Raw genomic sequence first — 15,387 nt, 5'->3', positions numbered from 1 at the left:
TGTGCTGCAGTAAGCGGCATCTCTGATTTTCACATTCTCCTAGACCTTTTAATTCTTTGCACCAGTCCGCAATCCCAAATGGCAGGAATTATTAATAGTTTTCCCAGACGGTTTTTATTATTTTGGAGCACACTGGAGTCATCTCTTGAAAGGAGAGAGCTCTCAGTGCTACTGCCCATTGCCTCAATCCTTTCTCCTTGGAAGGCCCATGGAGAGACAAAGCCCCTTGACACCAACACCCGTCACACCCGAGCCTGGGCACACTTGGGAAGCAATGATTGTTCCACAGCTTCTCCAGGAGAGCTGTCTCAGGTGTGAACGTTTTCCCTCTGTGTCCCGTTCATGGCTCTTTCAGGATCTGGGAAAAGCAGCCAGAGCCCCTTGGGGGGTGTAAAAACCACTGGCACCAGCGCTGGTTGCATCCCAGGTGCTGAGATTAAAAAAAGTTGGGTGGTGAGGGGTTTTTAGTGCTGCAAGGTGTCTGTAGCAGTGCTGATGTCTCTTCCCTGCTCTGTACCATAGAGGATTCCCTCCCTTTTGGTTTCCTCCTCCTCTCCCTCACTCTGGCACTAATTGTCCCCTCTGCTGTGTTCATGAGTGAGCTTGACCCGTGCAACACCTTCAAAACCACCTTGTAACTAAAAAAACCAAACCAAGTTGCTGTAACTGTTCCTGACAGTTTGTGCAGGGAAGGGAAGGGCTTGAAATCCCACTGGGGCATTCTCCTGGGCTCTCCCTGCTGGCTTTTATCTTTAATATGTTTATCCTGCCATGGTGAGATCCAGGGCAGCCTCAGCAGGTTTGCAGCTGGCACCAAGCTGGGTGTGACCCTTTGTTACAATGAGGGTGGGCAGGCCCTGGCACAGCTGTGGCTGCCCCTGGATCCCTGGCAGTGCCCAAGGCCAGGTTGGACACTGGGGCTGGAGCCTGGGACAGTGGGAGGTGTCCCTGCCGTGGCAGGGGTGGCATGGGGTGGGATGGATTCCCATCCAAACCTTTCTGGGATTCTGTGGATTTTTTTTTTTTAATAAACAGCATATTAAAAAATCATATTTCTCCCCCCCCACCCCCATGAAAATGTTTTTCTTCCCCCAATGGAAAGAGGGGTTTGGGGTTTGTTTGTGTGGTTATTTTCCAGAGCCAGCTTTGCCTCACGCTCCCAGGATGGAGCCCCTGGAAGTGCCCCCAGCAGAGCCTCCTGTGCTGGAAACTCCCCAGAAGTTCTTCCTGCGGGTCAAGTGGCAGCAGCAGCAGCAGCACCAAGGTACTGGGGCTGCTCTGGGGAGCACAAACCCCTCCAGACAGAGAACCTTGGCATTGCTGGGCCTGGGAAACCTCTGAGGCCATCCAGTCCCCCCAGCACTGTCCCCTGTCCCCAAGTGCCACATCCACGGGGCTTTGAATCCCTCCTGGCATGGGTCCCCCCACCCCCTGGGCAGCCTGTTCCCATGCCTAAATGTTCCTAATTTCTTTGTTATTCCTTTATCTAAGCATGTTCTCATGCTTAAATATCCCTAATTTCTTTGTTTTTCCTTTTTTTCCCCTTTAAATGAGCAGCTACACCACCTTCAACCCAAAGGCAGCAGAATGTTCCTCCTTGCAGAGGTGCAGAGGATCCCTCGGGGCAGGCTGCTTGTGCTGAGCAGGCAGGGAATGGGCCTGCAGGGGAGCTGGACTCTGATAAGGATGATGTGGATGTTTTCCTGGTGGAATCTGTCGAGGTGGATGCTGATGGAGAAATGTCTCAAAGGACAGTGGCTTCTCCTCTGCAAGTGAAATCCCCCCCTTGGGAATATGAGGATCAGGCAGAAGGAAGGTGGGGAAATGCAGAAGCAAAATGTACAGAGTTTGATGAAGAGAGGAGAGAGCTGCAGCCCAGCAAAAAACCAGCTGCTCCAGCAGGGGAAAAGGCACCAGCGACTAATCCTGCAAACCCCTCGCAGCCCCTCTGTAGCATCTTGCTCTCCTCTCCAGTCCACATTCCAAGGAAGCAGAAGAGGGCAGAAGAACCCAAGGTCCCTTTGGATAAAGCTCCTGCTGACCAACCTGCTGGCAAAGCGCACAAAGAGGTGGGAGAAAATAATCCTTGAGGGCAAATGAGCAATCCCTCTGGGCTGACAGCTCAAAGTTAATCTTTTTCTTGTCAAAATGCAGGAATGCTGAGAGGAGGATAAACTGTTACTCCTTTAGATTTTATTAGTATATTTCCCCATGCAAAGGGTTCCTGTTTTCCATACTCCAAGATGACAAATGTTCAGGGTTTGGGGTTTGTTGTGTAAAAGAAGCACTTTTGGCTTAGTATGTACACACCATGGTGTGATCATGGCCCCTGCCAGCTCCTGGCTGCCTGCTCAGCTCCAGGGAGGAGAGACCTCTCCCAGCTGGGCATGAATCCATCCAGAACGTGCCCTGCTGATGCACAGGGGAAGGGCTTGGCTTTCCTATGGATCACCCAGGCTCCTGTTCAGTTTAACTGGAGCAAATCTTTTCCTAGGAGAGCAGTGTGCAGCTTGCAGCCTTCCTTCCTTTCTGAGGACATCCTGGCAAAGTCCTTGGGCTTCCCTGGGAGCCTGGCACAAGCACTCCTGCCCAAGGCTTCCCTTCTTCCCTGGGGAAATCCCCTGGATTGCAGGGGACTTGTTCTGTTCTCCCTCACCATGGCCAAGAGTGTTTGATGTTTTTCCTGAATTAAACCAAGTCACCTTCAGGATTGAGCTGAGGATCAGATATCCTCTAATATTCCAGATTTGTAGCTTAGAAAATGGTGAAATAGTTATTTTTGTTATTGGATCTGATCACTGAGGAGTGCTGGCTAATAAATACTTCTAAATTATTTATTTTCTTTTTTTTTCTGGGAAAGAAAAACATCTGCCTGAGCAGCTGGAGGATTAAAGTGCTGGCTGGAAACACGGCAATCTGTGTGGAAGGGAAAAGGAAGTAAGAACCAGTTTTTTATTAAATGTAAAGTAAACCATGGACACCAAACATGAGGTAATGGTGCAGAGCTTAGACTGCTTTATCAGGGAAGACACAATTCCTTTGTGTGAGCAGGAGAGGGAGAGCACCCAGGGAACTGCTGGGGAGCTCATTCCAGAGTCCTGTGCTGAGATAATCAGAAAGGTTCAGAGAAATCAATCAAATATCAAATAGCTCTGGACAGTTTGGGTTGGGAGGAGCTCAGAGCCCATCCAGCCCCACCCTGCCAAGGGCAGGGACACCTCCCACTGTCCCAGGCTGCTCCAAGCCCCATCCAGGCTGGGCTGCTGTCCCATGAGTGACACCTGCACAGTGACACGTTCAGACACACACAGTCCCCTGCCCCAAGTCAGAGCTGTGTCAGTTCCAGGCTGAGAGAGGAAACCCGAGCCCAGAGCACATCCTGCAGCACCTGAATCCCTCAGGAAACAGGGATCCCCAGCCCTGCATGGAGTGCCAGCATTCCAGACTGGAATCCTTGCTGGGAGTGATTTCTGTTGTCTCTTGGCAGGGACATGAGGCAGCAGCTGTGGCACAGCAGCGCCATCGCGGAGCGCGTCACTCACAACCAGGTGCAGACCTCCTCGGGGGCTGTGTACCTGCTGCAGGGCAAGATTGACTCAGCTGCCATGAGGAGGGAAGGTGAGCTGCTGCTTCTCAATGCCTTACAAATTACAGACTGTTCCAGCTTGGTTTGGAGCGTGTGGGTTGGTAAGGAAATGGGGTTTTCACTCAGTGCAAATACAGGATCTGTGCTCTGTGTGCTCCTCTGGCACACTGGCTGGGAATGAGCTGCTGGTCTGTGACTGTTCACAGGGGCCTCAGGTTGAGGGGAGAGACAAGGATCTGACTCCATGTTTCAGAAGGCTGATGTGTTATTTTATGATACATATTACATTAAAACTATACTAAAAAATGGAAGAAAGGATTTCATCAGAAGGCTGGCTAAGGATAGAAAAAGAAGGAATGATCACAAAGGTTTGTGGCTCGGCTCTCTGTCGGAGCCAGCTGACTGTGATCGGCCATTAATTACAAACAACCCCATGAGACCAATCCCAGATGCACCTGTTGCATCCCACAGCAGCAGATAACCATTGCTTACATTTTGTTCCTGAGGCCTCCCAGCTTCTCAGGAGGAAAAATCCTAAGGAAAGGATTTTCATGAAAAGATGTCTGTGACACTTGTGAGTGCTCTTAGGCAGCTCTGAGAACACAGAGGTGCCCTGTGGCATGGGTGGAATGAATAGTTGGAGTCATGGGATATCCTGAGCTGGAAGGGACCCCCAAGATCATCATCCCAACCCCCTGTCCCTGCCCAGACCCCAACAACCCCACCCTGGGCATCCCTGGCAGTGCTGTCCAAGCCCCCCTGGAGCTCTGGCAGCCTCAGGCTGTGCCCATTCCCTGGGCAGCCTGGGCAGTGCCAGCACCCTCTGGGGAAGGACCTTTCCTGATCTCCAGCCTGACCCCACTCCACTTCCAGCCCCAGCCATTCCCTCAGCATTACTTCCCCTAACACAGGTGTGCCCCAGGTGTGTTGCACCATTTTTTACCCAGCACACCTTCACTGTTGGCTCTTTCAGGCCCAAGGAAGTGTGTGTGACTTCAGTGTTTCCTGCTCACTTGCAGCACTGGGGTCCCTGCTGATAAATACCTGCTCTGGCTGCTCTCTGACTGGAAGATTTTATTGCTTTCTTTGCTAAGAACTTACATTTATTTCTATTTTAATATTCTGAGAAGGAAAAGTAGCAGCAGAAGGCTTGTGAGCAGAGTGGTTCTAGGGCTGCAGAGGTCTCCTATGGCTAAGAGTGACTGACTGGAGTGTGCTGGGTGGGATTGTGTGGGTCAGCCCCTCTGCTGTTTAGGTTTAGCAGGCTCTGAGGGTCCTTGTGTCCCCTGAGGGGTGCCAGCCCTGCTCCTGGGGGCTCCTTGTGTCCCCTGAGGGGTGCCAGCCCTGCTCCTGGGGGCTCCTTGTGTCCCCTGAGGGGTGCCAGCCCTGCTCCTGGGGGCTCCTTGTGTCCCCTGAGAGATGCCAGCCCTGCTCTCTGGGCTCCTTGTGTCCCCTGAGGGATGCCAGCCCTGCTCTCTGGGCTCCTTGTGTCCCCTGAGGGGTGCCAGCCCTGCTCTTGGGGGCTCAATATGTCCCCTGAGGGGTGCCAGCCCTGCTCTCTGGGCTCCTTGTGTCCCCTGAGGGGTGCCAGCCCTGCTCCTGGGGGCTCCTTGTGTCCCCTGAGGGGTGCCAGCCCTGCTCTCTGGGCTCCTTGTGTCCCCTGAGGGGTGCCAGCCCTGCTCTCTGTGCTCCTTGTGTCCCCTGAGGGGTGCCAGTCCTGCTCTCTGGGGCTCCTTGTGTCCCCTGAGGGATGCCAGCCCTGCTCTCTGGGCTCCTTGTGTCCCCTGAGGGATGCCAGCCCTGCTCTCTGGGGCTCCTTGTGTCCCCTGAGGGGTGCCAGCCCTGCTCTCTGGGCTCCTTGTGTCCCCTGAGGGGTGCCAGCCCTGCTCTCTGTGCTCCTTGTGTCCCCTGAGGGGTGCCAGCCCTGCTGAGCTGCTTTCCTGTCCCCTGTGCTCCCCCAGGCTTCCCCCACCGCTTCATCAAGAAATTCACGTTTGGCTTCTCCAGAAGGTGGAAGGAGTACGTGGAGGAGCTCCTGGAGGAAAGGAGGAGGTAAGTTCAGGGAGATTCTCTATCCCTGCAATGTTCTAAGTTCATTGAGACTTTTTTGAGGGTATTACACCAGAGGGGTGTGAAATGTTTTAGATGTGGGCATGAAGCCACTCTGCTGTGCTGGCCCACCAGGGCCCAGATGTTGTTGAAGAACAGCTTCCTCAGTGGCTGTTATTTCTTGTCTCAAACTCCAAACCCTCAGGAAAGAAGGAGCTCAAGAGAGTGGTGGGGAGGAGAATGAGGAGAATGACTCCGTGGGGGGAACTGATGTGTTGGAACCTGCAGGAGGCTCAGTGAGCAAAGCCAGGAAACCTGCACTGAGGAACTCCACCTATGAGGTATCACCAGAGAACCGTGAGAACATCTGTGAGTATTTAACCATCCTTTCCTTTGGAAAAGACACCTGGGGGTGGCTGGAGTGGGCTGTGGAAAGGTTCTTTGTGCTGGCTGTGTTTGCAGGAATTGGCTGTAGAGCTGTAAAAGCCCCCTGGTTTGGCTCAGCCTTCGAGTGCAGTCCCTGCCTTGCCACAGGCACTGACAGCTCTGGGGTTTAACTCAGATTTAACTTTTAACTTTTTCTGGGGTCTTTGTCCAATGGGCCTTTCCCTAACCCCACTGTGCTGTTTGTTACTGCTGCAATCAGGTTTTCTTGCTAGCACTGCAAAAGCTTTTATGCTTTTCTCTCATCACTCCCGTTCATTTTTCACTCTCATTTGTCTCAGTGAGCAGCTGTTCCATGTGACAACTTTGCTTTATCATTTTCCCTCCTCAAACAACTTTCACAGTATTTATAACCTTCTAAACAAAGTAAAAGTAAAAAGTTCACCACAGTAAAGTTCATAATTTGGGAAGCTTCTTACTTCAGTCCTGTCATTTCTATCACAATGCTTTGAAAAGAACAACTTTGGGTACATTTTACATTTCCCTTGTAGTCCAGTTTAAACACAACATTGTTCCTCTGCTAAACTGAATTTTCCATGCAATATTTGAGAATAAACTCTTCTTTCTTTGGGCATTTTTGCCTGCAGTTGTTACACCAAGTCAGAACTCCAGGAGTGACTCCAGCGGGGTCTACACCCGCAGCGGGCGCCTCGTCAAACCCCCCCTGAACTACTGGTGTGGCCAGAGGGAGTTTGTGGATCAGGGGCTCAATGTCACCATACAAAATGGATGGGTGGATCATCTGAACCTGGTAAGAGCCTCTTAAGTGTGACTTAAATAGAATTATTAAACTTGGCCAGGTGGGGAACAGAACAGGGGCAGCTCTTAGACACACCTGAAGGGAAAGGAAATCTTGGAAACATGATCAAAATATTAGAAAACACACCAAAAATAGTCTTATGTCCATATTATGAGGTAATTGTGGTCTCTAAATCTGGCATAATGGGGAATTCTTTCTGGGGGAAAAAGTTGGGTGTGTTTTGAAAGATGACTGTATCAGACAGGAATTTGGTGAGGTCCCAGCTCAAATCCTGGGGTCAGTTCTGGGCCTTTCACTGCAAGAGAGACTGAGGGTTTGGAGCATTTCCAGGGAAGGGAACAGAGCTGCGAAAGGGGCTCAGCCTGGAGAAAAGGAGATGAAATTAATTTTAGAGTCAATTGTTTTATTTTGAAGATCCCTAGTAGTGAAAAACCCAAAAGAAAGACCAGGTTCATCTCCAAGAATAAACGAAAGGAAGACATGAAGACAACAAAGGAAATGCCGAAAAGCAAAAGTAAAGGTAAAAACTAATTTTTTTTTTTCTATTTTCAAGTTATTGATGGAATCAGTGGACTTGTGAGTGGATGCTGGAGAAGTAGGGTTGGGTCTGTTAATGCAAAGAAATTATTCAAATATTGTAATGATCAACTGCTTTTTCTCTGAAGAATCAGCAGAGTAGCATTCATGTGGAGCTTCACAGCTCCAAACAAGAACTATGTGTGTAAATCACTTTGTTAATTACATAATGGGGACACAGAGATTTCATTCTGGAAATTGAAATGAAGGGATTTGGACTTTTTGGAGTTCACCAATCCAGTGACCTGGAGGCCTGGCTTTGCTTTTTAACGTGTATGGAAAAAATGAAATGTTGGCAAAAAAAATCTATTAACAGAGTTTTTAATAAAAATTTGGTTTTAGTAGAATCTGGGTGGTGATAGAAGCCTGAGAAGAATGTGAATGTAAAGCAGAAGTTTCTCTCTTAAGCAGCTGCAATGTTTCCTGCAGAAAAGCTCTCTGGAGCAGAGCAGAGCTTTGGGGATGTGCCTGCTCAGTCAGTAGAGTTTCGGAGGGCCCTTGAGAGCAGCTCTGAGTTTGTAGTTTGGCAGGTAAAGCTCTGGAGGGGGTGCAGATGCCTGTGCTGCCCGCACAGCAGGACCCACCCCGCAGCCCTGACGGCTCTGCCTCCCTCCCCTCTCTTGCAGGGAAAGGCAGCGGGAGAGGAGCCGCTCCCCGGGGGGAGCCCAGGCCTGCCTGCAGCAGGAGGGGCAGGCGGCTCCTGTCGGATGAGGAGGAGAATGATCCTGGAGTCAGGGGCACAAAAACCAAACCACCCCAGCTCCCTGCCCGAGGGGCTTCCTCAAAGCCCAAGGAGCTGAACAAACACGGCAGCAGAGCCCCGGGGGCAGCGCAGAGAGCAGCAGCATCTGCAGGGCGGAGCATGCACGAGCAGGGCTACAGGAACTCCCTCAGGTCAGCCAAGGAGAGGATTCTCCTCACCCAGCAGCCCTCAGAGGATGAGGAGGAGCAGTCCAGTGAGGACACCCCACTGCTGATCAGGAGGAAGAAGAAATCTATATTAAAACCAGAGCCTCAAAAGCAGAATCCTTGCCCTGGCTCCAGAGGCTCCTGGGATGATGCAAACAAGGCCTGTGGCCAAAGGACAGCAAAGCCCTCCCAGCATGTGCTGGTGAGGCTGAGTGGGCCCTGGTCCAGTGAGGAGTCTGAGCCCCCTTCTGAAGGGAGAACATCCTCCGAGTCCAGTGCTTCCCTCCTGCCTGCCCGGGCCAGGAGGGCACGGGGCAGTGCCAGCCCTGCCAGGTACCGGCTCCGTTCCGACACCGAGCCCGAGGAGATGCTCAGCGAGGACACCGACACCAGAAAAACAAACCATGGAAACCCCAACACTGCCAGGTACTGCCTCCGTTCCGACACCGAGCCCGAGGAGATGCTCAGCGAGGACACCGACACCAGAAAAACAAACCATGGAAACCCCAACACTGCCAGGTACTGCCTCCGTTCCGACACCGAGCTCGAGGAGATGCTCAGCGAGGACACCGACACCAGAGGGCCCCCTGTAAAAACAAACCATGGAGACCCCAACACTGCCAGGTACCGGCTCCGTTCCGACACCGAGCCCGAGGAGATGCTCAGCGAGGACACCGACGGCAGAGCACCCCCTGAAACAACAAATTACGGAGGCTTCAACACTGTCAGGTACTGCCTCCGTTCCGACACCGAGCCCGAGGGGATGCTCAGCGAGGACACCGACGCCAGAGCGCCCCCCGTAAAAACAAACCACGGAGGCCCCAGCACTGCCAGGCCTGCAGCAGCAAAGCCCAGAGACACGAGGGGGCAGAACTCTCTGGAACTCTTTGCAAGGGCGGGTGATGGCTGGTCTGAGAAGGAATTACAGAAGCTTCACAAGTAAGGGCTCATTCTGTGCTCAGAGGAAAAGTTTCCCTCAGGCATCAGGAGGGGTTGGATGGTCTGGATTGGGGGGTTTCAGATTCATGATTTCCCAGGTTTCCTTTGTGTTTTAATTCCCTATTAGAAATATTTCCATTCAATTCCTTTTTTTTATTCCCTAATGATAATTAGAATTATTACTCCCTATTACATTTCTTCACAAGTGAAACATCACTATAATATGGTGAGGGCCACAGGTGAGAGGAGCAGGTTCCCTCCCCAGACTGCAGTAACAGGTTAAACATGATGTGGTTTGTGAGCAGGTTAGCTGCAAGGGTGTTCAATTAATCCATCATCCAATTGCTTAAGCCACTGGGCAATATTTCATAGACACAGAGTGTAAAATGGCCAGGTTTGGGTTTAGCTCTTTTAGATGAGCAGGAGCTCAGGTCTGAGGGGACCTGCGCAAGTGAGCAGGAAATTTATCTTGTGACACATCTGTCAGTTGAAGGTGTTTAAATAAATTTGCCTGTTGTGAATAAAAGACAGCACAGGATCACAGACTGGTTTGAGTAGAGGAGCCTCAAATCCCACCCGGTGCCACCCCTGCCATGGCAGGGACACCTCCCACTGTCCCAGGGTGCCCCAGTGTCCAGCCTGGCCTTGGGCACTGCCAGGGATCCGGGGGGGCAGCAAGAGGCCAGGGCCAGCTTGCCTCAGTGCATGGCCCGGGTGGTTCCAGGGCTGTGCCCAGAGCTGTGCCCTGCCTGGTGACACCGTGTCCCTGCTGTCCCCCCAGGGCCATCGCGGCGCTCCCCAAGCACAGGAGCGGCTTCTGGCAGGAGGTGGCCATGGCCGTGGGGTCCCGCTCTGCCCAGGAGTGCCAGGGGAAGTACCTGGAGGAGCAGCAGGAGACAGCCAACAAACAGCAGCCCAGGAAAACCACAGTGGGAAAAGCTGAGAGCAAAGGTACCAGCACCTTCTGTCTGGGGCTTGGGTGGGGGGTAAATGATTCTCATTCAGACACTGAGGGCTGGAGCGTGGCCAGGGAAGGGAACAGAGCTGGGCAGGGGCTGCAGAATCCCTGAGGAGCTGGGCAGGGGCTGCAGAATCCCTGAGGAGCTGGGCAGGGCTCACCTGGAGCAAAGGAGGCTCAGGGGCCCTTGTGGCTCTGCACAGCTCCTGCCAGGAGGGCACAGCCGGGGGGTCGGGCTCTGCTCCAGGGAACAGGGACAGGAGCAGAGGGAACGGCCTCAGGCTGGGCCGGGGCAGCTCAGGGTGGGCACAGCAGGAATTTCCCCACGGAAAGGGGGCTCAGGCCTTGGCACTGCCCAGGGAGGGCTGCAGTGCCCATCCCTGAGGGATTTCAAGCCCTGTGCATGGGGCACTTGGGGACATGGGGCAGTGCTGAGGAAGGGTTGGACTGGATGGGCTGGGAGGGCTTTTCCAGCCTCACCAATTCTGCTGCCATGGGATAAATCCACAAGAGCACATCAGGATGTGGCAGCGAGCCAGGTCACCTTTTGCTGTGGAGGTTGGAGGACGTCATGAATGACTGAGGTGACAAGAAGAGAAAGGTTCTTTCCTTTCTCTTCTTGTAGAGTTTTCCAGTTGTTGGCATGAGGGGAAGACTCTCTGGCCTTCACCCCTCCGGGGAAGAGCTCTTGACATCCTGAGAGGCTCCTGGAGGCCCAGCAGGTCACGAGCTCCTTGCAGAGCTCTGTCCAGGTGGGGTTTGGGTCCCTGGATGCCCAAGGGCAGTCTGGTCCCATTCTCTGGTGTTTGCCATCCCCACACTGCAGCTTCACTTGGGGCTGGGTTGGATTAAGGTTTGCCGTGGACACAGGGTGAGCTGAGCACTCCTGAGCCTGGCTTCAGTGCAAGTGTCCCTGAGCAGCAGAGCTTTGGGCCCTGCTGCCTCCTGGCACGGGGACGCTGCTGTGGGTTTGCTCTCTGCAAGGCACACGTGAGCTCACTTCTGTCACAGTCACAGTGAACCCCGTGGGTGACCCTGCAGTGGCTCTGGGGGGCTCTGCAGTGACCCTCCTCTGGAGATGGAGTGGGGAAACTGTGTGAGAACTCAAAGGGATCTTAAAGAAGCTGTAAGAGATTTCACCAGAGGACAGACTGGGCTGTGGGACTGCCTGTGGCAGTGAATTTTAACCCCATGGCTGCTGTCTGAGACAATTCCTGGTCAGATCCTGCAGATAAGAAGCAGCCAGTGATCACTGCCAAGGTGGGCACCCTCAAACGGAAGCAGCAGATGAGGGAGTTCCTGGAGCACTTGCCCAAGGACAACCACGACGACATCTTCAGTGCAACTCCCCTCCAGAAGAGGAGGGTCCAGGTAAGCCTGGGACAGCAGCTCCTGTGGGACTGCTCTCCTGCTGGGTGTGCCAGGGGGCTGCTCCAGTTCCGCCAGTACAATCCTGGGGATCTGTGGGAAGGGGCTTCTTTCCTTCACGTGCTGTAGCAGCCCTTGGCTGGTGGCAGTGAGTGGGTTGGACAGGCTGGGAGGAGCCTCTGCATGGTGACAGCACCACCTGAGCAATTGTCCTTCTGAGCAGTCCTGGGCAGTCTGGAGCTTGGCACTGTAAGCAGAAGTGACTTTTTGAGGGTGTGGCAGCACCAAAAGCCCTCAGCCACGTGCTGGGCAGGATCTGCAGGGGCACTCAGACCAAGGTGGAGGTGCAGGGTCGTGTCCAGTTCTGGGCACGGGGCTGGGGCTGTGCCTCAGCAGGGACAGGGGACTCCGATCCAGGGCAGGGAGGAGTGGGGGGAGTGCTGGGAGGGGGAAAGGCACTCCAGGCTCAGGTGACTGACTGACAGCTCTGAGGTGGCCCCACAGCTGCCAGCACTGCGAGGGAGCCGGGAAGGGGACACCGAGGATTTCGCCCTCTCGGAGCTCCCGCTCAGCCCCTCCTCAGGCCTCTTTCCCCCTGTGAAAACCCCACAGTGTGGGCACATCAGCCCGGGAATGCTGGTCCCCATCAACAGGTAGGAGCTCTTCCAGCAGCTCTCTGTGAGCCTTGGCATTGCCCAGGATCCCTTTCTGTCTCTGAGGAAGGTGGCTTTGGAGCTGGGACAGCAGCTCGCTTCCACCACTCCTGCAGCCTCGCTTAGCCTGGGAACAGCTGTTCCTGCAGCCTGTGTGCTGCTGGAGCTGCTCAGCTCCCTGTGGGCAGCTCCTGCTCCCAGCCCTGGGAATGGCCCTGGCTTGGCCTTCAGCCTCAGCAGAGCCTTCAGTCCTGCCCTGTTCAGCCAGGGCTTCAGGCTCTGCTCAGATAACCAGAACCATCTGGGAGCCTGGAGCCAGTGGGGTTGTGTCACACGGGCTGGGCCGGGGAAGGGGATGGGGCTGGCTGTGATCCTGCACTGGGATGTGCAGGGGAAGGGGATGGGGCTCAGTGTGATCCCTGCACTGGGATGGGGATGGGGCTGGCTGTGATCCCTGCACTGGGATGGGGATGGGGCTCAGTGTGATCCCTGCACTGGGATGGGGATGGGGCTGGGGCTGGCTGTGATCCCTGCACTGGGATGGGGATGGGGCTGGGTGTGATCCCTGCACTGGGATGAGGCTGGCTGTGATCCCTGCACTGGGATGGGGATAGGGATGGGGCTGGCTGTGATCCCTGCACTGGGATGGGGATGGGTGTGAGCCTGCACTGGGATGTGCAGGGGAAGGGGATGGGGCTCAGTGTGATCCCTGCACTGGGATGGGGATGGGGCTGGCTGTGATCCCTGCACTGGGATGGGGCTCAGTGTGATCCCTGCACTGGGAAGGGATGGGGCTCAGTGTGATCCCTGCACTGGGAAGGGATGGGGCTGGCTCTGATCCCTGCACTGGGAAGGGATGGGGCTCAGTGTGATCCCTGCACTGGGATGAGGCTGGCTGTGATCCCTGCACTGGGATGGGGCTGGCTGTGATCCCTCCACTGGGATGTGCAGCCCGGGGCCCAGCCCTGCTCGTTCCCGGTGGGAGCTGGAGCTCTGGGGCTCCCTGGCTGCCTGCAGAGGGTTCCAGGGAAGGGTCCCAGCCCTGCTGAGCCCTGCTGAGCCCTGCTCCCTTGTGCCCAGGAGTGACTACGACCGGCACGTGTTCCGCATGCAGAAGAACACCCGGGGCAGCAGAGGCACCTGGGACAAGGTCAAGAAGAAGTCGGTAATGCTGCTTTCCTTGGCTCTGCCACTGCCACCTGAGCCAGGCACAGCTTGGCCACAGGGGACACAGTCCTGGGATCACAGCCCCCTGTGTGCTCTGCAGGGAAAATGGGAACCCTTCCTGAGTTTGGTATCTGCTGCTGTGGAGAGAAGTTCCTTTCTGAGAGAGGAGCTCTTCATTGTCAGGATTAACTCCATTGCTTTTAGTCAGGATCTGGAATTGCTTTGGAATTCCATGGCCTTTAGGTTCTTGTTAAATTCCTCTGAACAGGGGGAAAAGGAACAATAGCCATAGGATATCCTGAGGTACAATAAGGGCCCCACAAGGATCACCCAGCCCAACTCCTAACAGTGACCATAAGTCAGCCTTGTATCCTTGAATTTAGGTATTAGTTCTTCCACTCTCCCAGGCTCTGCAGCTCCTTTGGCTTTTCCATAAAACCCTGTGGTCCGGGGAGCAGCTTGTGCCTGTGGTTCAGGGAAGGCAGTTGTGGGATTCTGGGAACTGGGGGCCCTGAGCTGGTGCCAGCCCTGGCTGAGCCTCTTCCTTTCCCTCCCTCCCTCCCTCCCTCAGGCCGGAGCTGTGCACGAGACCCCGGCTTCCTGCAGAACCAAGAGTGAGTATTCCTGGCTCCTCATTGCCAGCTCCTTCCCTTCCTGCTCCATCACCGTGAGCTGTGTCCCATCAGCCTTTGGCTGCCCCATTGCCCTTGGGACACCCCCTGATGATCCCTGTTTTTATTGCAGGAGTCACCCCGGCCCCCGTGGTGGGGAATCTCTTCACGGCTGAGACTGCAAACTCGTCCTGCTCCAGTGAGGAGCAGGATTCCTACTTTTCCATGTGATGGACTCTGTGGATGTCTTCTTCAGCACCTCTTCCTTTTCTATCTGATGGGCTTCATGGATGTCTTGTTCAGCACTTGCTGTTCAGAGCACGGGGGTTCTGCTGCCCCTCTGGGAGGGAATACTGGAATGATTTCAGTTTGGAAAAGCTGTCCTGCTGTGGTTTTATGTGTTTTAACTCCATTCCCACCCTGCTGCCAATGCTTGGCTTTTCCATGTGTACAAAGTGGCATTTCCTTGTCCAGGCTCCTCCCCTCTGTGTCCTGCTTGTCCTGGGAAGGAGAAATGTACATAGATACCAATGACTGCCAAGTTTTGATTCTTTTTAAGCTAAAATATCTTCTGGGATATGCCTGTATAATAAATTTAGCAGCAGTCCAGAAGGAACTGAAATTGCTTTTAAATTTACTCTAAGGACAACTTGAATTTTTATATTTCCTTAATGTAATAAAGAGAAGTTTTTTTTACTCAGAGATTACTCCTAGTTGTTGTGGGGCAGCAGAATCCAGGAGCTGTCCAGCTTGGAATGGTGCCTGCAAGGCTTCATCCTCTTGGTTTGGAATCAGAGTGCTTTGGGTGGGAACCTTTAAGCCCCAGCCAGTGCCACCCCTGCCATGGCAGGGACACCTCCCACTGTCCCAGGGTGCCCCAGTGTCCAGCCTGGCCTTGGGCACTGCCAGGGCTCCAGGGGCAGCCACAGCTGCTCTGGCACTCCCAGCCCAGCCAGGAATTCCCAATTCCCAATCTCCCACCCATCCCTGCCCTCTGGCACTGGGAGCCATTCCCTGGCTCCTGTCCCTCCATCCCTTGTCCCCAGTCCCTCTGCAGCTCTCCTGGAGCCCCTTCAGGCCCTGCCAGGGGCTCTGAGCTCTCCCTGGAGCCTTCTCCTCTCCAGGGAACATTCCCAGCTCTCCCAGCCTGGCTCCAGAGGGGCTCCAGCCCTGGGGCAGGTCCGTGGGTTCCTCTGGATCTCTCAGGGCTGGCAGCTCTGCAGGCGGGGTCTCGGCTGCCCGGGGATGGATGTCTCCCCGTTCAGGAGCACCGATGGATCCCGCGCTGTTCCAGCCGGTGGCAGCAGAGGCTGCGGCGCCGGGGCTGGGGGAGGATCGGGCACCCGAGCCGGGCAGAGGCTCCAAGG

The 15,387-nt window shown here is 54.4% G+C and overlaps 2 protein-coding genes across 6 annotated transcripts in view; one reads left to right on the top strand and one right to left on the bottom strand.

Annotated features, from left to right (window-relative positions):
• Positions 1-1,069: 1,069 nt before the first annotated feature.
• On the top strand, positions 1,070-14,722 carry MIS18BP1 (MIS18 binding protein 1). 2 transcript variants are annotated; one of them, XM_063159572.1, is made up of 16 exons: positions 1,070-1,264; positions 1,558-2,069; positions 2,861-2,937; positions 3,488-3,618; positions 5,548-5,638; positions 5,841-6,004; positions 6,667-6,830; positions 7,254-7,359; positions 8,042-8,750; positions 8,949-9,263; positions 10,045-10,214; positions 11,444-11,592; positions 12,094-12,242; positions 13,323-13,407; positions 13,981-14,023; positions 14,154-14,722. In XM_063159572.1, exons 1-16 carry the CDS (start codon positions 1,072-1,074, stop codon positions 14,249-14,251), a joined length of 3,156 nt encoding a protein of 1,051 aa, XP_063015642.1. In that variant the 5' UTR covers positions 1,070-1,071; the 3' UTR covers positions 14,252-14,722. The 2 variants fall into 2 exon arrangements, with proteins under 2 accessions (XP_063015642.1, XP_063015640.1); XM_063159570.1 differs by having other exon boundaries at positions 8,042-8,843.
• FANCM (FA complementation group M) overlaps positions 14,320-15,387 on the bottom strand; it is a 60,826-nt gene continuing 59,758 nt past the window's right edge. For 2 of the 4 annotated variants that reach the window (XM_063159563.1, XM_063159564.1), the window contains exon 23: positions 14,320-14,521. In XM_063159563.1, the coding sequence (XP_063015633.1) occupies positions 14,320-14,521 (202 nt within the window). The remainder of the gene's footprint in view (positions 14,522-15,387) is intronic. The other 2 variants (XM_063159565.1, XM_063159566.1) reach the window with 1 other exon arrangement.

This window comes from Melospiza melodia, chromosome 6 (assembly GCF_035770615.1).
Source record: "Melospiza melodia melodia isolate bMelMel2 chromosome 6, bMelMel2.pri, whole genome shotgun sequence".
In the NCBI taxonomy this organism is placed as follows: domain Eukaryota; kingdom Metazoa; phylum Chordata; class Aves; order Passeriformes; family Passerellidae; genus Melospiza; species Melospiza melodia.
This window is presented reverse-complemented; position numbering and strand designations above follow the sequence as displayed.